General features: G+C 44.0%; 1 protein-coding gene across 1 annotated transcript; it reads left to right on the forward strand.

Annotated features, from left to right (window-relative positions):
• Positions 1 to 698: 698 nt before the first annotated feature.
• On the forward strand, positions 699 to 23,945 carry nuak1b (NUAK family, SNF1-like kinase, 1b). The gene is made up of 7 exons (XM_050073164.1): positions 699 to 1,988; positions 7,963 to 8,083; positions 13,960 to 14,111; positions 15,295 to 15,360; positions 16,092 to 16,211; positions 17,934 to 18,066; positions 19,582 to 23,945. The coding sequence occupies exons 1-7, from the start codon at positions 1,671 to 1,673 to the stop codon at positions 20,673 to 20,675; spliced, it is 2,004 nt and encodes a 667-aa protein (XP_049929121.1). The 5' UTR covers positions 699 to 1,670; the 3' UTR covers positions 20,676 to 23,945.
• The last annotated feature ends 256 nt before the right edge of the window (positions 23,946 to 24,201 follow it).

A 24,201-nucleotide genomic window follows, 5' to 3' on the forward strand; every position in this document is an offset into this window, starting at 1 on the left:
TGTCTTGTGTGGCGATCAGCAGTGATGTGGTGGTTCACTTTTACACTGTGATCTGTAGCCTATAGTTCGGCTTTAGCTTCTAACTATCTTTGTCTTTTTAACCTGTTGTTGCTGCTGAGTCAGTTTGACATCCTGGATATATCCTTCAAACACAGACTGTAGACCCCTCTGTCTGCTTCTCTCTGGAATCACTCTTTCATTTTTCCCAATATATGATAATATTTCTTCAGGGGGTGCAGTTAGTCACAGTGTGGGCTCCATGCTTACTCTGACAGCTTGTCAGACTTTTGCAAAGGGGCGAAATGTCCGTTAGCACATTCACCTGGGTGTGTTCCCATGGATGCTGATCGGAGCCAAAGCTCATAAATACCCGCGACTACTGCGGAGTCATTTGACCTGGGTGTGAATGCCAATTAAAACCTTTCCTATTGCATTAAAAAGCCAGATGTTAGTGGGTGTCAGCAGGTTTTTGTGCAATGGGAAAGGGGTTTAATTGCCTAAATATTTGGATCCATATTTTAGCTGTAAATGATTAGACATTTTTGACAGTGATGGATGACTGAGGATAAGACAGTGAAGAGGAGGATGGGGGGGTGTCACCTCCTGTGCACATGATTCCCAGCTACGCCCCTGATCAGCGGCAGTCATATCTGAGATGTGAAAGCACAAAGAAGGAAGGGCAGAGAAAAGACAGGGGAGGAGGAGGTCTGCGTAAACCCCGCCTCCGGTCTCGGATCCTCTCGCAAGTCTTATTCACAGCCTCTCACGTTGGAGATAGAGAGAGAAAGGGGAGAAACAAGAAGAAGGGCACACACGAAGACGAAGAGGACGAAGAAAAGAGAGGGGAGCAGCAAAACGACCATGGCAATATCCACAACGTCTCAGCCTGAGATAGTGTCCGACCACAGCGCACCTCTACCACCGTCGACCACTGCACGGAGCATGCAGCCGCACAATAGACAGAGTCCAGATGAATGAGGAGCTATACCTGGGCCGTGGACAAAATGAGGGTCATCTTCATCCAAAACGCCGGTTTCGTCGCAGCTTTCTCGCCTTTTAGATGTGAGTCGGTGATGTTGGCAGCGTTTAGGACGATAGATGAGGTGAACGAGCTACAATTAACCACAGCTAGATCATGCAAGTCGACTGAGGAGTGAGGAGAGCAGACAGATTGATTTAGTCTTTTTTTTTTCTTTTATTGGGATACAGCTTGCACGTACATTATAGCCAATATATCATCTTTAAATCCAACGTGTGTTCCGCTTCCGGCATGCTGCCTGCTGTCGAAATCTGAATACATATTTTATTATCATATTGGCACTAGAATTAATTCACATCCAGTGATACAGGACTATGTATCAGGTAATTATGGACCGATAATGTGCTTAATCCATTAGTAGATTGATTATATAGCGATAATAACATGAATAGGTAGGATGAGAGATCTTTGTTCACTTTGATCAAAGCCAATTGATCAAACAAGACAATCTGGAAATGTTAGTTTCCACATGTAATGATATGACTAGTAGGCTGCGTGTTATTCCTTGTAATTTATTTATTTATTATTACTATTATTAGACCTATAAGTATTATATTATCAATTTATTTTTTAGGTAGGTAGTTTGAAATATTTAACAGTGGGAAGGTTGTTTAAACACTTCCCTAGTGAGATGGAAACCGCTTATTTATCGCCCCACCGGGGGGCAACCCGACCCGAGACCCAGAGGGGCCAAACCTCAGCGGGCAAACCGGCGGGGGGTGACCTCTCCCCTCCACCTCCACATCCACATCCGCCCCAAGCTCCATCCCTACCTGCCGGCAACTCACCCGAAGACACCCCGGCAAGCAGTGATGGACGGAGGAACTCGGGCGTGAAGAAACACCACCACAAGCATAACCTGAAACACCGCTACGAGCTGCTGGAGACGCTGGGAAGAGGCACCTATGGCAAAGTCAAGAAGGCCATTGAGCGACACTCCGGCAGAGAGGTGAGCCACTTAAGCAGCTGTAAACATCTGTCATGATGCTTTTAGTGGGGCCTGTTTTACATGCACAATTCTGTAAAGCACTGGTCTTAAAAATAAGTGCTTTGTTGCTCCAATAGGCGTTTGCATCTCCTGTCCCCTGGGAATTCCCCCTCATGCTCAAAAGGGCCCATGGGGCCAGGGAGCTGTGGCTTGCACACGCCTTGTCCTATGCGGGGCCTCACGACCGGATGCTTGAGTGCAAATCCGGCTACTGACTGACTGATGTGACTCTAGTGATTCCAGTAAAAGCATCATGGAAAACAACTAAGTGTCCCCCAGAGATACTACCAGGGACCACTTACATTTTTTTAAGACAGTGTTTGAGACACAGGCCACATCCTTTCGGTTTTGTTTTTATTGTGCTGTGTGGGTGTGTTCGCAGGGGTCAATCCAACACTTTCTGTTTCTTTATAACAATAAAAAAGTCATTGGCTGTCTGCCATTATAAACTCACCATCTGCTGTTACAGACCAACAAATCTCTCCAAATATTTCCTCCTGTGGCAAAATTTGACCCCTGTGCCCATTCTGGCAGGCCACGAGGAACTTTCCGTGCACTGAGAATGCCAGGGGGAAACTTAGTATAGGTCAACAATGTCCCCCCAGTGGTTTCATAGCTACTGGCAAATGCATGCATGCTTGATAGGGGGACCATAAACCCTCCGGTACTCTCTACTGGCCTGTCCCACTTGGCCCCTTGTCCTTTCTTCGGTATGTTTTCCCAGTTTATTATTACCATGGCAGCAGCTCTAATGTGAAGTGTTTTACTTTCACTAGAACTGTAAAATTGCACAATGCATATTGTCTGGAAGGGTTCGAATAAATTACTTTGACTAGAGTGAGTTTGAGATATTATTTCCCAAAGCAATTGGCTCAGATTTTTGGCTGTGGGTAATTAATTGAAGATGGGTTTTTTTCGCTCTAAAATGGATTGTCTGAATGAGTATTTGACAATTACCCAAGATTCCACATTTGTAGTGTTTCTAAAACAAAGCTCTAGAGCTTGCCCTTCTGTTTAGACATCTCTCAACCAAAATCTTCAAGAAAGTACATAAGAACACCAGGGGCTGATATTCAGACAATGGGCCCTCGGGCACAGATGTGCAAAAGGCCCCCTCACCTTTCTTACATGGGTGCAATACACACACTTTATAAGTGTTGAGCCTGTTTTTGTGCCATTGCTTTGCATCTCTTTGTAGTTGCAATGCATGTTTTTGTAGTTTTGTGTCTGTTTCAGGCAATTTTGTGTCTCTTTTTTNTGCAAAAGGCCCCCTCACCTTTCTTACATGGGTGCAATACACACACTTTATAAGTGTTTAGCCTGTTTTTGTGCCATTGCTTTGCATCTCTTTGTAGTTGCAATGCATGTTTTTGTAGTTTGTGTCTGTTTCAGGCAATTTTGTGTCTCTTTTTTGTATTTTGAGTGTCTTTTTTGGTCGTTAAGTGTCTCTTTGTGGTTGTTTTGCTCCTTTTTGCAGTTATTTTGTGTCTATTTGCAGTTCCTTTGCATCTATTTGTTGTCATTTTGTATCTCTTCCTGGTCAGTATGTGTTAATTTGAGGAATATTTTGCAGGTTAGGGCAAGAGGGTCCCCCTCCAACTTTGGGCCCCTGTGCCTTTGCCTATTAGGCCTGTTAAGTAATCCTTCCATGGGGTACTCCCAAACTCAGTTGCAGGTTTATTAGATCTAAAACTAATGTGGTCTAGTACAACTCTCCTGCAACAACTCCTATCACTGTAAGGGTTAAAATGATTGGTTTTGTTGAAACTTTTTTAGAGTGATGTTAATTCAACTGCATGGACATTTTTGGAGGATGTAGTTTGTGGTGCTACTGAGCTGTGCTGCATTACACAGAGAGCTCTTTCTCTTATTTAACCCGCCTTCACTGATATAATTAGGGTTGCCATGATAGGAACACCTGCCAGTAAACAAATAATTCTTTGTAGGTCAAACTCAGTGGCCCAGTGGCTTCCTTTCTCCTGTAATCTGCTGCAGTGTCCCGAGCATAGCATTGAAACTTTAAATAGCATTTCAGTAAAGTATAGGACTTCCTTGCACCACTGTGCTTCACGTGGGAGTTTGTATATCTTAGGGAAGTCCTTTGAGAATCAACGCCTCTGCACATGGAGTACCAGCAGAGTCCAGACAGAGCATGACTGTCAGCCACCTCACGGGCCACGTGTGTCTGGCACTGCGTTGCCAAAGTTTACTTGACCTCTGACTCAAAGTTAGTCCCTTGTGTCCGTGCAGCAGATGCAGCTGTGTGTTGACTGTTATGCAATCCCTGCACCTTTTCCTGGTTCATCCCACAAAACAAATGAGTAGAGCAGAGAGAGCAAAGTGAGGAGACAGACTGAGAGAGAAGTTATGTGTGTGACTGTTTGTATGCACATGTGTGGAATGAGCTGAAGGCACTTGAGGAAGATTGATTAGATGTGGGCACATTCAGTGTGTCAGCGAAAGTGGAACTGAGTGACTGTCTGCTTTAATCTGCAAAGCCATATGTCGTAGTGCTTTGGCAGCTCAATGGAAACCCAACATTATATGGAGTGCAATTGATCATAGAGATCATAGTGTGGGTATGTGACATGTGCACAAGGCTCTAAAAGATGGGTTTCATGTTTGTATACTCATCTGGGAGATAGAAAGAGACTGTGTGTGTCTTAATATTTGCCATCTAGATGACTGTAGTAAAAAGGTTGTGGTGACAGCCAGGCCCAAAATGGGCAGTGACACATGAAAGGCCATCCACAGCAGGAAATGAGATTGGAGGGGAAGGTTAATATCCTGTATGGGGGATCCATCACAGATGGGAGGGGGGTGGGCAGTTAGCACAGAGACACAGGGAAGCCCACCACCAAAACAAGAGAGGGGTTAGAGAGTCATATTAATATGAGTTTAAAGCACCAGATTACATCATTCCCCAACAATGGATTCACTAGAGAGGTACGCGAGAGGGGAAAACACTGACATTCCTCTGCTATATGTGGTGCCGCTGATGAGGTATTATGATTCCTGGCTGTGTTTGGAGAATATAGTTCTCTGGAAAAGTGACGGGTCTCTTCCTCCCACTCACTCTCTCTTCCCCCCCCCCCCTAACTCTGACTCACACACACACACAGATATTCAACACAGCAGATGATCATGATCTTCGGAGAATGCAGAGAAGAGTGAGCTTGTGATGAATACTTCATCTATTTTAATGGCCTGAGAAAGCGCAGGAAGATGTCAGGCTCTAGTGAAGCGAAACATGGACTTTCACTTCAAACAGCTCTGTTGCGAACCAGAGGGAGGGGCGGGGGGTCCCAGACAAGGCTGGCCCCATACCTGGCAGGAGCCGGCGTGGGCAGCCGTGCAGCGCCTGTTTACTGTGAGTGACAGTAATAGGGATCCACTTAAGGACAAGCGTAGCTGTGTCAGCCAGCCCCGCCAGCTGGCAAGTGGCTGATCTGCAGTCCTGTTTAATGATCCACATCGGGGTCAGGGCAGGGGAACATGAGGAGATACACAAGAGATACCTGGCTTTGTCTCAAGCCCAATGTGGGAGAGCTGGCTCATTCAGTGAGTTAACTTACAGCGTGGAATGAAGATCATGGCTGTTAAAGATTGATTACAACCCTTTTTTTTTTGGGAGAAAAGACTATTTGTTTTAAGGCAGCAGTTAAAGTGTACTTGCCTTTGCAGCATAGGTCATTTCTCAGTTGTTGCCTACATTAATGAATTCCTGAATTAATTACTACATTAAATCCAGGAGGTGACTCCAAAGTCAGAAATGTTACTCCCGTTTGGGGATCTGTGATAAAATGTTGATGAGTCTGATGAGGTAAAGGAAAACATCAGTGTTAAGACACAAACAACTTTGACCAATTACGAGCCCAGCATGTGGACCCCCTGGACCCCGTCTTGTTTATTACGGTATCATTTCTTTAAATTCTATGTAATCAAGGCACGCTCTGGAAGGGAACTATTCCGGTTTGGGGTTATTTTTATTGATGTACACGGTAATTAGCTTGGCACTCGCTACTGCCTGTGGTTTGTGCTGAATGGAATAAAGCTGGGCTCCTCAGAATACTACCGCTTAGCTAGGAGAGGACAAAAGTTTAAACTAACAGAATTCAGAGCGAAACAGACTCTATAGAGGCCTGATCAAAGCGAACCCAGGACTCAATCCAGAATGTTTAGGCTACAATTATAGTGACATGTGCTAGACTGTGTGCTCTCGATGGGTTTATTTGGAAAAGGCCGGTAACCTCTCATTTTAAGGAGCACATAGGGTAGAGGTTTAAATGCATCCAGTTGCGGTGGACTCTTACCCCCGGTGGCATTGCCATGACAGTGAAAAATTGTCAAATCAAGTGTAGTTGTTGACTGTTGAACCTCCTGTAGCAGGCCCATTTGAAATGCAAGTAGACTGAATCACTTCCTCAAGCCTTGCCCATTCTCCTGATTCCTCCATAAAACTCCCAGCAGGCCAGCTTTTCAGGCTATTTCAAAGTAGGCCATTAGCTGTTGTTAATCAGAATGACTAAAAATAAGAGGTGATGTAAGTGTCTCCTCGAGGACTTTTTGACAGGGGAGGAAACACGGCTGTGTAGGTTAATACTGACATATGATTAATGGAGGAACACTCTGACCTCCCCGTCTTCCTCCAGAGACTGTGAACATTTAACACCTTGCTTACCTCTTTATCATGAGCCTCGTCGTCCTCAGCTGCTTCCAGAGAGACGGTTGCTATGGAAACACTATGTTTCATCGTGTGAATCTGACTTCTGATCTCTCTGTTAAGGCCCTGGCTGTTGGTCATTGTCAATGAGCGTCTGTTGTCCTAGTTTTTGCGGTGTGCCCCACACCATCGGCCCCTGTCAGCTTTTTTTTTCAGCCGATTCAGTGTGTTTAATCGGCGTCTCAAACGGTAGAGCCCATCGGTGAAGGAAATCACTCTGATAGGCAGTTGAACTCAGTGCATGAGAAGAGAAACGGAAGTAAGGAGAGCAAATAAATGGCTGAAGTCAAAAGGGTGTGAGATCAAACAAACGTGTCCTAACTGGCTAACTAGCATTTTGAGTCCATCCTGATGGCCTTCTGGTTTCCCTTTTTGAATGACGAATACAGATTACCACCCCCTGCTGGTATTAAGAGGTATTTCCTCTCACGCAGGTGCTAGTTAGCCGTTAGCTGTAGTCTTTGCGGTGTGTTCAACTGCAACTTTTTCGCCGAGACACAAGCAACCTGGGGCAACACAACAGCCTGCCTTCATCTCCACTAGTTCTTTGATGTCGGTTTGGTGTGTCAGAGCCTTTTGAGACAGGTTCGGAGTCCAGGTCAGAGACTCAGCCCAAACACTGACTAATACCTGGTTAAATGTAGGCCCAGGCCCTGAAAGAGTGCAAAGCAAGCCTCCATTATAGCATCATGTGTCAGGTTGTTTTTCACCTTCATTTTGCTTCATACAGAAAAGAGACTGAGGAAATTACACAGTGTGAGACTAGGATGACTCCTCCTTCTTGTTTGACTCATCTGGCTGTCATAACAGCAAGGCCCGGTGAGGAGGTCGAAGGTTGCTATAGAGAGAGACCCCTCGGAGGGGAGGTAAATGAGGTTGATGAAGTACACTGAGTTTATTAGGGAAAGATATGTAGCCATGCTCACTGAGTTGGCTCACATGTTTTAACTGAGACAGGCAGATGTCACATGGTGTGCAGTATGTACTCTGCGAGAGCCATGCACATTTTAAAGTTCACTGATAAGATAATGAACGAGACATGAATGTGCTTCAGTCTTATTTCACAGCTCCAAATTAAATCAACATATTTATGTGATCAGTTTAGGTGGAACTGTTGCACATGATGCACCCGAGCTATCTGTGACTGTGAAATCTAAATTTTACGTTGCGATAAGTCAGCTGATCAAAGCGTCCTCTGTCCTCTGTCTCCAGGTGGCTATCAAGTCAATTCGGAAGGAGAAGATCAAGGACGAGCAGGACATGGTTCACATCCGCCGGGAGATTGAGATCATGTCATCCCTCCGCCACCCACACATCATCTCGATATATGAAGGTGAGGGTTTGCTGCATGCCTGGAAACACACACATGACAAATCATACACACTTGTTCGCCTTGAACACACATAAACAAAAACACACATGTCCGATATCTACCCCCTCCCTCAGCTCATTCAGCACTTGTGGCCAAGCTGCAGGATTGTCATGTTATGACATGCAGATGTCATAATAAGACCTGGACTACAGCTCTGGGATGTTATTCATCTTCTCTGCTCCGTCTGGCTGCCTGGGCCAGTAAAAGTCTGGATGGCTTTGACGGTGTGCGTCTGGATCTCTCTGAATGTGTGCGTGCACGTGTGTGTGTGTGCGTTGAACGTTTGTGTGTAAGAGCGGTGGTATTCGGAGGGATTGCCTCTCCCACATCTAAGAGGTCTCATCTCTTGTCTTCTCTGGTCTTGATCTCGGGGCCAGACATCTGCTGATACTTAGAGAGAACTGCAGCTGGGAACCAGACTGTACTTGTGTATGTGTGTGTTTGCACATATGTGAGTCTTTGTATATTTGTGTCTATGTATGAGCCTGTGTGCACAATTGTGTGTAGCCAAGGAGACACTGAATTGACCCTAGTGACCCAGGCCTGCACCCTGTCTGACTCTGGTCCAGTGCTATGCAGAGGGAGGAAAGACCTTAAGCCTTCCCTGGAGCAACATCAATATATCTACCCCAGGAAGCAACTCTAAATATCAAAGCCTTCAAGTCAGGCTTAAATGGCCCCCTTTTTTTGATATGAGTCCTTTTGAATGACCTTAACGTTACTGGGAGAAAACACAGATTAGAATTAATGGGCAGTGTAAAGGTTAAACAATTCCCATTGAATTCTTTCAACATATCGTTGGCAATAAATCATCTCTTATAATATAGTCTGGGCCTATGTGCAGGCAATTAAAGTCACAAGGCGCTGCGGTGTTCATATGATTTGTGACTTGTGACTATTTTTACGCCCGTGTCAACAAAGCAACAGTTTCAATGCCCTTTTCAGAAGAGCTGCTCTGGCACAATGGCAGCCGGTTGTGTGCCACTGCCCAAACTGGCTTACCCACTGTCCTTTGTTCAGTGTCAAAGTCCCAGGTTGTTATCAGCAATGTGAATAAGTGACAAACATCACTATTTGTCATGGGAACGTGCCAGTAGCCAGCTGGAGGGCTGAAGTGCAGCCAAGCTTTAAGTGTTTTGTATGAGAGCGATTAAAAGAACACCCCGCTTTATAAACTTCAACAAGGCTGTATGGTGTTCCTATGTGCACCGCCTTCCTTTAAAAGCAGACTGCTCCACCAACAAACTCGACCAGACTCGTTGCTCTCGCCCTTTGGTGTTTCTCCTCAAACCCAGCGTTTACTGTTGTGGCCTGGCCTCCGCCCAGCCTTGCTTTAGAGATATATAGGAGGCCCTGAGATTTGTGTATCCGGCAACACCCTCTTCAACAGCCCCTGCTAACTGCCTTGTGTGAAGCAAAGCTGAACCAGATGTGTGTGTGTGAAGATTGAGTCTTTACCACTCCCTCACATTCTGCATCCATCAGCATGCTGTGCGGGGCATTTAAGAGCGGATTTCGCTCTTCACTCCTCAGGCTTAACTGGGTAACATAGCGCCCACCTTTTAAAACAAATAGTCAACCCCAAAGAATGCTGCCAGTGCAAAAAATGATGCATCTAACCAACTACATTGTTAGAAGTGACTGACGCTGTAAAGCTAAGCCTGACAAAACTGACACAAGTTAAAGCAATAACTTAAACAGTATACACAGTATATGCGTAATGTACACTCATTTGCTTCCTTTGCAAGAGTTACGAGAGAAATTTACTGCTAGGCTTGGGTCGTATCGATTTTTTTCATTACTTCATACTACCCTCCTGACATTTCACAGGAGTATACTGTACCTGTGACGTAACCCACCCCAACCCCCACATCAGGCAAGTTCCTATGTCCCACAAGCTGTCTAATAAATAAAGTCTAATAAATAAACAAAATAAATAAACTAACAAATGTTAAGAAAACAAATATTCTTGCACCTATTTATTCCTTATTTAACAGAAAAGTATTTGCCACATTAAGACTAGATTAATTGGCTCATCATAAACCACACTTAATTCAAGCTTTACAGAAACAAAATAAAGCTTGCCAAAATCACCTTAGTTAGTCAAAAAAATCACCAAAATCACAAGCTCTTGTTTGATCAAAATAAACCCTTAATTCTCTGAGTTAGATATGAAAATATGCTGTTGTCTACACGGTCTTCCTGTGACGATGCTGGTCAGTTATTGCTAGTCCTGTAACGTTAACCCCACCACTCCCAGTCGCCGTTCTTCGCAGCTCACCTGCCTGTCCTACCAGTAGAGACTGACCTCTGGTGGCCTACGCAGTGCACTGCATCAACTCAATACAGCATCTCTGTATCAGTTTAATAGAAATAGAAGTGTCTGTATTTTTTACATTATTGAAATTACACTGTCAGGATTTCTCAATACCTAAATAAAACCTAAATGACAATACTCTCATGTCTGTAAAGTGAATTTCATGCTGTAGTCAACAGCTGTTAGCTCAGCCGAAACCTGGGACTTTTTAGAGTTCACACCGCCAGGCAAAAAAATAGTCAGACAAATTGCTGTTTTTACATGTTTTTCTGCAGATTAACCGAACAACATATGACATGTTAATTAGTGGGTGTTAGAAGTGGTGGTAGACAAATTTTGTTGCCTCTGGATAGAGCCAGGAGAGCTGTTTCCCTATAAGTTAAACAAATCGGCTGCTAGCTGCAGCATCATATTTGCCATACAGGTATGAGAGTGGTATCATCTCCCCATCTAACTCTCAGCATGAAAGCAAATAAGTATATTTCCTAAAATGTTGAAGTTTTACTTTAGGAGAAGAAGGGAAATAAGGAGGAGATATTAAGTTAGACCAGACATAAAACCATTCACCCTGCTCTGAGCGAAGAACCACAATGTTTTATTGCATTCATTATACTGCATTCTCTAAAGGTGACATAAGCCTAGATTGTAATTTAAACTCTGAGGATCTTTTTGTTGTGGTAGCTCCGTTCAGTCAATAACAAATTCAGTAAATAACCTGTTAGGTAATCCGCATAAAACCCTCTAAATCAAGAGGTGTGAAGTCTCTAGTGCTTGCTTATTTATTTTCTACATCAATAGTACTCCACCTCTCTTCTGTATTACACTTTGTAATCATATTCTTCTTGCCACAAGCTTGCAACATTGTCAATCATCAGTGCAGGCAATAGGACAAGATATGAGGGCCTGACCTGTGAACAAAGCCTGATGAGTGACAGCAGGGCTGTAGTGGCGGCTGGCGTACCCAACGGGCCGAAACAAACAAAAGTTATGTAAGCCAGGTAATTATTTCACCACCGGGGGTCAAAGGTAAATGCGAGCGCAAGCTGAGAATTGGCTCTCCAAGCACAGCCCCAACACGGATCACCGAATGTCAGCCTAGGTCACCACTCTGTCCACCAATCAGAGGGCTGGATCTATCCCGACCTCCCGGGTGCTTGGCTTCCATCCCCTCTGTTACTTCCAGAGTAGCCAGACAGTCACAATCAGGGAGCATTACCATCACTCAGCAACTGTGTGTTTTTGTAGAGGATTATATCTTTAAAAGGACCCAGGGAGGGGGGTGAGGAAAGTGGTGTGACAAACTATGAAGGTGCTCACTCAAGGGTGCAAAAAGCAGAGGCCCTCACCCCCGGTGACCCTGCTGTGTGGGAAAATCAGCCCACACAATACTTAGCAACATGGCTGACTGTGTTGTTGTCATCCCCTCAGTGTTCCCTCTCTCCCCCTCTCCCTCCCTAACCATTTTCATTCCCTTCATGCCAAGGCGCTGGCTGGGAGAGAAGCATGTTGCCAAGTTGAAAGTATACACCAGAAGGCTAAATACTGACACAGAATGATATGTTTGGTGACTCCAGTTGGACAGGAATGCATTACAGCAGTACAACTGTAATAACATTACTTTCTCCGGTCACCAGATGTGTAACAGGTCGCCATTTTAATTCACGTGTTATTGTCAGTTAAAGGAGAAGTACACCCATTTTTAAAATTCATACATGACTATTAGTTATCATAACTTAACTCTCTTCTAGATCTAAAAGTCAAATTTGTGATGTCATCAAGTATCAAGTGTGGAGCTGCTCTTTACATAATGAATTGGGAAAGATGTTCTAGATGACACTGAGAGCACATGAGGATTGTTCTGAGTACATGGGTGCATTTTCTATTTCAGAACTGGGCACACTACAATAGAGCAAAGCTTATTTGGATATAAAAGAAACAAATATTTTTTTGGGTCCATAAAATCAGGCTCCCATTCATTGTCTGGCTTTATACTTGATGACATCCAAAGTTTAAAGCTTACCCTGCACTCCATTGTGGGAAGAACTTGGAGAAAAACAACCTCTGACAACAAAAAGTGCAATGGACAGTCATGAAAGTCGGAAACCTGACAGTCACAGCAACATGGCAGCGTACACAGTTAAGCACAAGCAGAATTACCTTTTCTTAGTATTATATGTAATGTTTGTTTTATGAAACGTGCTGTAACAACCTCATATTCAGCTGAATTGTACTTGATGGAAGTCTTCGCCAGAAGCGTGTCTCTGCCTCCATCTACACAAGCGAATGCACACCGCTTTATGCCATTACACTCAGCACCCATTCACACAATTTTGAGCTGTTATGTGTTATTGTAATGAGCAAAGACAAGCAAGACAGTTCACTAATTTTATACGCCATTTCTCTTTGCTGATGACGCTGTGGTAATTGAGGTAGTTACTCTGTAAATGCTTTTAAAGCTCATTAACTTGACATACAACCACTAGTTTGCATGTTTTCCCGAACAGACGCACTGGGACGCATTAGATTGGAAGTCCAGACTTGTGACTTGGCATTATTGACTTCTGTCTTGTAGAAGATTGCAGCATCACTTCTCTGGTTACTGGCTTTGAGAGAGAGAAGCTCATGTTCACAAGTATTGATTAAACTTTCCTCGGCCACAGAAATAACCTAATGGATTTCTAAATTTAGTTGTTCCCCTTCAATGTAAAAAAAGGTTTAAATCATTTCTTGTAAAAGTCGGATTGAAGATGAATTATCCAGCGTTGTTTCCTAGCTTTTATCTTGATTTGTTTTGGTCATATAAAAATCCAACAATGAAAAACTGTAGCTACAGTGTATGACTTAAGTGACTGAACAGAAGACAGTGACATGAATATTACTTGGTTTCCATTATCATTCAAACACAGAAATACATGAGACAGTTGAGTCATGCATTAGTTTATATAGATATGAGACTAGTTCTGCTGAGAGAAGGGGAAGTTGCACCGTGTTGCCACAATAAACTGCAGTAATTTATGTGATATGGACACTCAGTACGGGGGGGTAAGAATGTGGGAGTGTGTTGTGAAATGTGTCGACATCATGTGAAGTAGAAGTGTGATGTGTCAAGGGCATCGTTTGACCCTGCAGTGTACTCTCTGTCTGCAAAGCTAACTCCGATTTGGTTCCTGCTTCCTCTCTGTTTTCGCTGCTCTGCTCTGCACTCGCTCCGGTCTCTGAGGAGTGGGCTTGATTGAGTTAACAGCCCCTCCCAGCAATGTTGTGAAGGAGCCAGACACATGAGGTGGGGTTTGAGTGATGTAACCCTGGGAGAAATGCAGAGATGTTATGTGTTCCTCTGGAATTCATATACTTGGTCCAAAACTAAAGAGGGGGGGGGGCTGGTTTATTCTGCTTTTTTACATAACAACGTCCATTTGTGATTTTAACATGATCGAATGAACCTGGAATGACTTTACAAGCTGTCCTCCCATCTCTGGAAGTATTAATGGACTCCAATTGTTTTCTTATCATTTCTCAGTGTTTGAGAACAAGGACAAGATCGTGATCGTGATGGAGTATGCCAGCAAGGGTGAGCTGTATGACTACATCAGCGAGCGCCGGCGCCTGAGCGAGCGGGAGACACGACACTTCTTCAGACAGATAGTCTCCGCCGTGCACCACTGCCACAAGGTGAGAAATCCCATACCACGCTGTGCACATAGAGAGAAAAAACACGCACATTCACTCTCTTGGTCACCTGAAATCTCTCTCTGCCTCTCTCACACGCATCCAGATTTTGTTTTCCAGGCCACAGCATGCTTATTGTAACATTAACCATGCACCTCCACAGTCATCCATATAGCCAGTTAATCTGCAGGCCCTACACAGTATGCTTTTCTTGGCGCCGGTATAAGGGAGTCATCTGTTTCTGAGCGAAGATGGAACACAGGCCAGTTTAATTCAGGCTTACACTCCGATTACAGTGCGCCAAACAGTCCCTGCATTAATTTGGTCCTCCTCTGTTGACACACTGATGAATGTCCCCAGATACCCCCAAAGCTTTTCCCCGGAGATTTAGCTCCAGCCACACCCATGACATGTCAACCCCCTGTCCCACACCTCACTAACTCCCATCAAAACCCCAAGGTCTCAGCTCTTGTTTGGATTGGGCTCCCCTCATGTCATCCTCTTCCCAGCTGGAGATAGGGGATGATGTCATGGTCCTCAGATAGGAGAGTCCCAGACAGCCATGAATGATGAATCATCACTACCAAGCACAACCTCCCACCGGGTGGGGTGGTGTGAGTCACTGACACAACAAGCAAACAACCATTTCTTCCTTGTATCCACCAATCAGGATCATGTGAACATGAGCTGCCTGCCAGGCACTAACCAATGGGAAATGCCACGCAGAGCGCAGCCCGGAGGGGGGTGGAGTGACGGGTGATGTCACTCCTCCGCATCTGAGCTGTCTGTCTGTCTGTCTGCATACCACATGTTAATTCCAGGGTGTTTTTTTTTTTTAAACCTAAGCATTAACGGCATAGTTGTTTTTTAATCCCATGATGTTGTGTGAACATCAGTCATACAATGTGGTAATTACAGGCTCATGTTTATGTGACACATGTGAGCCGATTTAAAAAGTAAAATCACAGCAGATGTCAGCGTGAAGACCCCAGAGGGGACAGGACCAATTAAAGAGTACTAGACCAACAGGCTGCCTTGATTTCCCCCGAGAGCCACAGGCTGGCTTTGTCAGAGTAAATCATCTCTCAGTACAATGGGCTGTTTATGACTTGGATCCATCTCTGGTAAATAATGCATCAATAGATACATCAATCATGAGTTTGTTTTTTTCCTTATCGTCTTTCAGAATGGAGTGGTGCACAGGGATCTGAAACTGGAAAATGTGCTACTGGATGAAAACTGTAATATTAAGGTAAGTCTGGCCTTTTATCTGTTAAACCCACAGGACTATCATACCCCACCTTTGTCTGTCATGATAATTATTTTATCAAGTTATCGTACAATATACGGACATGACCTCAATCAATTTGCTGACCTTAATATTGCTTGTTGTGTTTACATGAGAATGTCACCAACATTTTAGTCAGCATGATGCCACAAACAGCAGGGTTTCCCCCACCATCATAAAACCTGGACGCAATGATTCCTCCTTTTTTTTTCTCTCCGTTCCCGCCTACTTGCATGAGTCTGAAGAAAAATAAAACACTTCAAACACGGCACAACGTAGTTTATCGGAAGCTTGCAGCTGTGCTTTCGGAGTGGAAGAAACACGGTCCTGATAGGCGTTAGCTTGCCAACCCTTAGCAGCAAGCCAAAAAAGTCTGTCGTTTGTAGTTTTACCCTCCAACAATTTCACCCTCAACTCTGTAAATCCAACAACAAACCACCTGGCTCCCTTGCTGTCCATCCCCAGGATTATGGAGGTAGCTGCGGTGTTCCAGGGGCTTTACTTACCTCGTCTGTTAGTCGCAAGAGGCATCACTTGGACAGTTTTTATTGGCCAAATTTTGAATTAAAGATTTGAGCTTGGAGGTGAAATTTTGTACCATTAAACAGGCCTAATCCTGTCTCAAGTGATCTGTATGTGAAGGGTTAACAATCACATGGCTGACGTAAGTTCCACACGTACCCCTGTTTCCACAGATTGCTGATTTCGGGCTTTCCAACCTCTACCACAAGGACAAGCTGCTGCAAACCTTCTGTGGCAGCCCACTCTACGCTTCACCAGAGATTGTCAATGGGAGACCTTACCGTGGCCCAGAGGTGAGGCCCACTGAACCAAACAATGACAATGACTCAAGCCCCAGCTGTTTGTGTGTGAACTTAATTTCCAGGATATGTTTTCCTTCTATGTATCCATCATCATCATCATTGTCCTCCCTGGCTGTTATTTCTCACCTTATATAGCTTTCATCCTTATTATCTCACTAGTGATTATCATCACCATGTCGGCCCTACACAAAGAAGTGGATAGGCTTTATTTCTGTTTCTTTGATGGGATTACTGTTAGTCTCCAGTCAAAGGGAGGTCTCTCTTGCAACTCCACAGTAGGTCAGCTCAGATACTGTCTGCATCCCTCCCCTGTCCTCCCCTGCCTACCATGTCTGGCTCCTTTGAAGTGAGGAACTGGAGGATAGTTTTTCCTCACTTTCTCTTCATCTTAATGGGATCGGAATGAGCCTCCACAGCCTCAAAGAGACGCTCATGGTCAAAGTCAAATAGTTTTGGTGAAAGAAAGAGTGAAAATGTCTCCCCAAAGCCACTTATCTGGCAATTCCAGACTCACTCTGAAGGGCGTCGTCTCTAAAATTGCATCAGTTACATAAAACAAAGCAACAGAGGGGGAAAAACTTGCATTTTTAGATATTCAAGTCCAACCGTTCAATTTAGCGTAATTCACTATAATTTACTCCAGAGTGCTAAAAACTACAGCAGTCCGATTGCAATCGAAATTACAGAACCCCGGTTGGGGTGAGGCCACAAATTACAGCAAACACAGGCAACGAAAATAGAACAAAACAATAGTGCGTGCCCTGTCTCGCCCTCGGGAACGGACCAATGGCAACAGGCGAGAGAAGCATTCTTGATGTGGGTCCATATCCTTTGAGGAAGTACGCTAGCTCCTTAACTGGCCCTATCTGATTTCCTCTTCCCAGACTGTGTCTCAAAGCTTCAGCCACCGCCATCAGAGCCACATTCCTCTGGACATCTCATCCTTTCCTAACCACAGTCGACACACACACATCACATTTCTGTCTTTGTCACACGCTCACGTACACACAAACACACGCTGAGAGCGGTCATCTGCTGATCACTGAATGGCAGCGTGTCTCCGGCGAGTCATCAGGGGCCAGGATATCACGACTCTGCCATCTCTGTTGGACTCATTACCCTCTTCCACTCCCACCACTTCCCACGTGGCTCTGCACCTCCTCATGCCCCAGACACAAAATCTTATGTAACCGCTTACTTAGGAAGCCACATTGCATTAGGTTGGTGGTCAGAAAGTGCTTGCTTCTGCTTGACAGAGCAGGAGCGACTCGGGGGGAGGTTGGAGGAAAAGGATTTATCTGTGTGGAATCTAGCCATTTCCCAGAGTGCCGGCATTTGTCATTATTTCTATGAAAAGCTCGCCAGAGAAGCACCGCAGCATCACAATCTCTTTAACAGAGATGTTCTTGTGTGATGTTGGCGTGAAGAAGTGATATGGTGCTTCTTAATGTCAAACTTAAAGAGTATAACTCAACTCAGGCCTGATGCTGAGCAGAGCTGAGCTCATTCCACAACATTCATTTTAATGCCATGAATCACTAATCAAAACAGGACTGGGAAGACTGTGTTTCTATTACATAACACCCAATCTAACACACCTCGATATTTTGTTTTATTGGCCAGCTGCATAAAGCCCACATGCCTTATTTGATAGGCAGTGTGTGTGCTGACTGAATGAAACCGTTAACAACCTTTTTTTGTTGTTTTGCGCAGGTGGACAGCTGGGCTCTGGGGGTGCTGCTGTATACCCTGGTCTATGGAACCATGCCATTTGATGGGGGAGACCACAAGAACCTCATTCGCCAGATTAGCAACGGCGAGTACAAAGAGCCCACTCAGTCCTCAGGTACTCCTGTTTGTAAACCTCTGTTTGTATTTCTACTGCTTTTTGTCACGCTAGGAAAACAAACCTGATCCAACTACCTTTTATATCATAAACTACACCCTGGCAAATCTTGTTCAGCTGGAGCGCAGATAGAGTCAGCGAGGTACGCCGTTTGTCAGAAACTGAAACCATTGACCCCTGTCTCTCTGTCTATAAATTGTACAGGACTCACTTCTTTATCTGAATTCCAGAAAATACTCGAAAGTCTTTGAGACACTGGTCCATAAACTGTTTAATGGAATATGGATCAGAGTGCTCTCAGTGAACAGATATCGTAGAATCTGCACGATCCATTACGGATGATGTTCTTTTTGTTTTGACATTTTAAAGAAAGTAAATTTTATCGCCTAAGCTACAAACCTGTCGTACGTCTGATTTGTTACATATCAGCATATTCATTGTTTATTAATCTGAAGTCGAATTGGTTTAAGGACTCAATTTAAAAATGAAAAAATCGAATGCAGAAATGAAGTTGGAAAAAATTCGTTTTTATTCCCATTATTATTGAGTTCTCATTGTCAACTTAAGATGCTCACATGGTGTGAATTTTGTCACTGTCATTTTTTGCGGTGTTATTTAACTGAGGATACATTACTGTGGTTTACATTGAACAATAGAAAAATAAAACGCCTCCAGATTGAATAATTGCAACTTATGCTTAAAAAAAAGTAGCATGTCGAAAAAATTATAACACCACATGTTTACATGTATCTCTAATTATTCCATTATTTGATGAAAAACCACATCAACCAGGGCCACTTCAAGCATCTGTGAATGTAGACAGACCCAGACAGTTTAATTCTTAATGCATTTCTCATTAGTGCTCATAACGGGGGAATTCACTGTCACGATATTTTGGACCAAATACCTCTATCAGTATTGTGACTATATCAGTGCTCTCTCAAAATATTTACACAATGAGATTTTTGATACATTATCATAAATAATGTGGATGTAATGACTAAGCGGGTGAAGGCAAATAATAGAACAGTTAAAATTACACCACTTTACGGCAAAGCAGCCTTTAAAACCAGGAAAAGAGAACACTCATGATGTTACGATACCCAAAAGACGATATCCAGAAGGGGTGGGGGAAATTAACAATACTGCATAGTAGTATAGTGTGATATTTAGCATTGCAGTACTGTATCGATACGCAGTCATCAAGTGCCCTTTTTTCCCCGTTACAGGGTTTTTTGGGGGGAGTTGTTCCTTATCCGTTGTCAGGGTCCAAGGACAGAGGGATGTCGTATGCTGTAAAAAAAAAATGGATGTTTGTGTAAAAAGTCTCCCTTTTAAAAATTATTAAAATAAAGTTGAGATTCTCTCTCCAGTTGCATTTTTTTCCAATATCAAAGAAATGCAAATGTACACAGTATGATAACCATCAATTTTTATATCACCGGTATACTGCTGCAACCCTAGGTGTGTGGTATGAGATGGCTTACAGATTGTTCTCATTCTGTTTCCTGCCAGACGCCCGTGGACTGATCCGCTGGATGCTGATGGTGAACCCTGAGCGCCGGGCCACAGTGGAGGACATAGCCAACCACTGGTGGGTAAACTGGGGCTGGAAGAACAGTGTGTGTGACTGCGAGACCCAACGTGACCACGGAGGCTCGCCCATGCTGGCCCGCTTCATCGACTGGCAGAACCGCACTGAGCCACGTGGTTCTGGAGCCAAGGCTGCAGCCATGCCCCAGATTTTGCGCCAGAGGCCCAAAAAGTCCAAGAAGGAAAATGTGGAGGCAGGACAGGCCCACTGTGGAGCAGAGGACAAGCCAGGTCTGAAGAGACCCAAGGGGATCCTAAAGACCAGGGTTACTGAGGAGCAGAGGTCTGCCAGTCTGGACGAGGTGGAGTTGGGCCAAGCAGCGCTGCCTCAACAAGCAGAAGTGGGGGAGGAAGCCTCGAGCCCAGATCAAGAGGAGGAGGAGCCGAGTCTGGGAGGAGGTTCGCCAGCTAAGATGGTGCCCTCCCTGCCAAAGAAAGGCATCTTGAAGAACAACCAACAGCGGGAATCAGGGTACTACTCCTCACCAGAGCGCAGCGAGTCCTCCGAGCTTTTAGGGGGTGCCAGCATGTCTCTGCTCGCCACATCTCCACCAAAGAGAGTGATGGGGAGAAAGGGCATCTTGAAGCGAAACGGCAAATACTCCACCTACAGCGGGCCTCCATCAGCGGCAGCAGTGGCTGGAGCCCTTGGCGAGCCTCCTCCCTCAACTGACTCTGGCCTGTCTCGCAGTCAGAGTCGGCCCTCCAGCATAGTCGGGGAGGACAGCTCCGTCCTGTCCCTGTCACCCAGCTCCCTCAGCGGGGCCGAGTGGCATCCCTCCACCCACAACCTCCGCCCGAACATCAGGGCCTGCGTCTCGGCTGAAAACCTGCTGCAGCTCGCCAACTTCAAGGGCTTCCAGGCAGCCCCGCCGCTCCAGGGACCCAAGTTCAGCCGTGGCCCCAAAACAAAAGGCTCCCCGGGGGACAATGGCAGCTTCTCCTTGCTGGGGGACCTGGAGGACATGACTCAGGTGTACCAGCAAGCCCTGGACATCAGCAGCAACCTCACCTAACAGATGGGTGGCAGAGAGAGAGAGAGAGGAAGCAGAGGGAACTGACTGTGTGTGTGTATGTGTGTGTGCAGATGTGTAATACTGTAGGTGGCATTAACGACCAGTGTGTTACTGGGATACACCTTTAGGGAAGTGGTGGTTTTCCAAATGGGGCCGAGATCTTGATGGAAATGATACGTCTTGCACATACATACATACACACACAGATGTACACACTTCAGCTGGCACGAGAGAATGCCACCCAGTCTGCTTTCTCGGCCCGCCCATAGACTTTGCTGTGTTCAACATGTTTACATATTCAGCAAGAAGGCAAGTTAGAATCACAAACGCAGCAACCAGAAACTGGTTGGCTCTCGTTGTACACCACCCATTTTGAGTTTGAGTTTACAAAAGCACCTTAAAACTCACACAGAGCACATGTTTTTGTGATCTTTACTTCCTTTAAAAAAAAAAAAAAGAAACAAACCAGGGTCTTGTTCCAATAATAACTGACATTGCTGATTATTTATTAATATTTTCGTAGCTTTTAGTTGAAAACTGGTGGGCGCTGGCTGTTACTGGAAGAGTCCTTGTCTCCAACTCTTTGTGTGGAACTGACATATATAATTATGTTGCTCAGCGATGAGAAACATATATATACTCAGCATATATAACTGTGTCTGCGCTTGTAAAACACGCAGGCAAATATACCTTCATAAAAGCGTATGTCCTATATATGTGTATGATACTAGGGAATATGTAGGAAGTGCCTTTTTTGATTCATAATAAAAAAAAAAGAATTATGTATGTCATTTCCGTAAAGTGGAGGGAAAAGCCAGGCCAACCTGTCACCAGTTGTGCTTTTTTAATTAAAATGTTGTTTGTGAATGTGGAGAGACCCAGGGCCTTCAGCGCACAGCTGACTAGCTTTAATAGTTTTGGGGTTCAAAGGTCAATCTCAGACAGTTGAGATCAAACAGTCTCGTCTCCTCCCCCCCACCGATCCTTCCACAAGTAGAATCACACACAGATATGCCGCCTCAGAGAGACCTCCTCTGTGTTCTTTGTCAGTGTTTAAGCGCATAGTTTGGTTTGTCAGCAGTTTAGGTGGTTTAGTTAAGCGCAGATTTGCTGGCAGCACCAGGAGCCTGGAGGGACTCACCTAGTGGGGCATTTAGTGAAGGGAGATTGCGCAGACACCATCTCACAGTCCTGGAATGTGCCTGGCTCTCTTTACCTTGGTTGTTTCACATTTTCGAGGTTACCTGATGAAACAGGCTGTTTTAGTGCGAGATTCAATTGTTTTTGTTTGTTTTTATTTTTACCAAAGACACATTAGGTGGTTTCAATCGTCAGACTAGTTAATATTTCACCCGAAACTCTTCAAAAGAGCCAAGTAAGGTGGTTTGCTTAGCCTGCTGATGACACAGCAAATTCCTCAGACAAAAAGGCTGGAGACGTGTCGGTGCTAGAGATCTCTATCAGCCCCGGCCCGACTCAGCACAGGTGGGATCTGCGGTCCGCGCTCAGCCCTCCAGCTGTGTATACTAGTCCATTATGTCAACCAAGCACAATTAGCCAGCTATTGTTTTCATTTGAGAGTAAGAGAGAGGCAGTGGCGCGTAGAGATTTATAGCTAGAGGGAGAAGGAGAGAGTGTGAAAGAGCGACGCTTGGAAAGGACTTTCCTGTAAAACACAGGAAAGGTCGAGGAGTTAGGTTTATTTTTTTTGAAGGAACTGTAATGTAGAGTAGTGAAAGTAAAGAAAGTGAGTAGAAAGAGTAGATGGAAAGTTTTTCTTTTAATACCAAAGATGTGATGGAGCTTTGGCATGATTCATGGGAATGGATGGGTTACGGACTAATGGGAGTCCTCTGGATTTTTTTTCTTTGGCTTGGGAATCCCCATTGGTGAATGAAATCATCCCCGCGTTGGCTTCACCTCACATTTGTTTTCTTTTTCAGCTTTTATTTGAGATGCTGGAGGCTGTTGATACAGCTTGTCTTGAGGGTCAGTGTGTGTGCATGGCCTTAGAAAGTGTGTTACACTTTTCCACAGCAGCAGAAAAGTGGGGAGAACGGTGACTGACATCATCCAGAATATCAAATGATGTGGATGGAAAACCATGCAGTAGATGACCCCTGAGGAAATTGATCACATGTTGAATGTTTGCAGTGGTCCTCTGGTGTGAAGGAAAGGTCCTGGGTACTGATTTTAAATGAACGACCCCGTTGCGTATTATATTGCATTTTATTGCCTTTTGTATTGCATTTTATTGTCAACTGGATTTACAGTGAGAAAATTATACTATGTTAGTATTTTTGTTTTATTATGCTTCTGTTTTTGATTTTCCAAAATGTAAGAAACTTTATATTGCTTTATGTTATGGCAGAAAATACTTCCTTCCTCGAAGTATTGGGATTTCTCTCCAGAAAAAAAACAGAAATTGGTGTAGTCTCAGTTTTCCCGTTTTGCTACACATGTAGAGAAGCCTGTCAACCAAATCCAAATATCCAAAAACCAGCTCTTACAGATTATTTGGAATAGGGCAACATGCAAGAATATTAGCTGACCTGAAGAAAACTGCATCTGTTCCTCTACCAAAGCAGGAGAGGTCCAAAACGCTGCAGGAGAAAAAGGAAATAAAGCAATGGAAAGAATCTGATGATGAAACTTTAACTCTGCCAAACTGGAAATACGTGGTGCATATCTGTTAGTTAGCAGAAAGTCTAATCATAGGAAAACTTGACTGGATATTGTTATGACAATAATAATAAATTAGTATTATTATGTTATTTAAGTATTATTTTCGTCTCATTACTATTGATGGCTATTGCCACAGTTTTTGGTTTTAATTTTTTTTGGTGATCCTGGACTGCCAAGGTGGATTAAGTTGCGTGCCTTTGGTATCTTTTATGAATTTTTTTTTTTTTTTTTTTTGATAATGAAAGTTATTATCAATGTGTTTTTATACTTGTATTTATTGGTGATCAAGCCATTTAAATTGTTGTCAAAATACTCCCTGTTCATGCTTCGGCCTGCTTTAGACTGTGTGTTGTGTTCAGGCGCAGATGTGCTGCACACAAAAACATATAACCGTTTGTTCGAAATAGAGTGGTATCATCTCATTGTGAAAGCAGTGGTCAAGCGTGTATTTTTTAAGAGTAACAAATCAATAACAGTTCCTTAAATCCTGTAAAATGTCTTAATTCATCCATCCGGGTGTATTTCTACTCAACACAATGCCTCTGTAGTACTGTATCAACTTAAATAAATGGATCTTGAAAGGTACATGTGTTGGTTTTCATGCTGTGTGTCGTTTGAATGCAAAGTGCTCTGTAGGTTAAACAGTTGGGTGACATCAAACTGTAAGTAGGACAATGAAAAACACCAATTAAATATTGGTATAAATAATAATAATAAGAAGAAGAAGAACTTTATTTGTGAAGCACATTTTGAGCATATATATACCTGTAGGCATGCATACATATTCACATGGCTGCAAATGCACACACTCCCATACACACAATAAGTCTATCAACTGTCA

Source organism: Epinephelus moara, chromosome 20, assembly GCF_006386435.1.
Source record: "Epinephelus moara isolate mb chromosome 20, YSFRI_EMoa_1.0, whole genome shotgun sequence".
In the NCBI taxonomy this organism is placed as follows: Eukaryota; Metazoa; Chordata; class Actinopteri; order Perciformes; family Serranidae; genus Epinephelus; species Epinephelus moara.

Excerpts from the sequence above, each read along its gene's own strand:
- nuak1b (XM_050073164.1), top strand. The coding sequence starts at position 1,671 with ATGGAAACCGCTTATTTATCGCCCCACCGGGGGGCAACCCGACCCGAG. Across the intron at positions 8,084-13,959 it reads CATCATCTCGATATATGAAG|TGTTTGAGAACAAGGACAAG; the intron begins GTGAGGGTTTGC and ends ATCATTTCTCAG. Across the intron at positions 15,361-16,091 it reads ATGAAAACTGTAATATTAAG|ATTGCTGATTTCGGGCTTTC; the intron begins GTAAGTCTGGCC and ends CTGTTTCCACAG.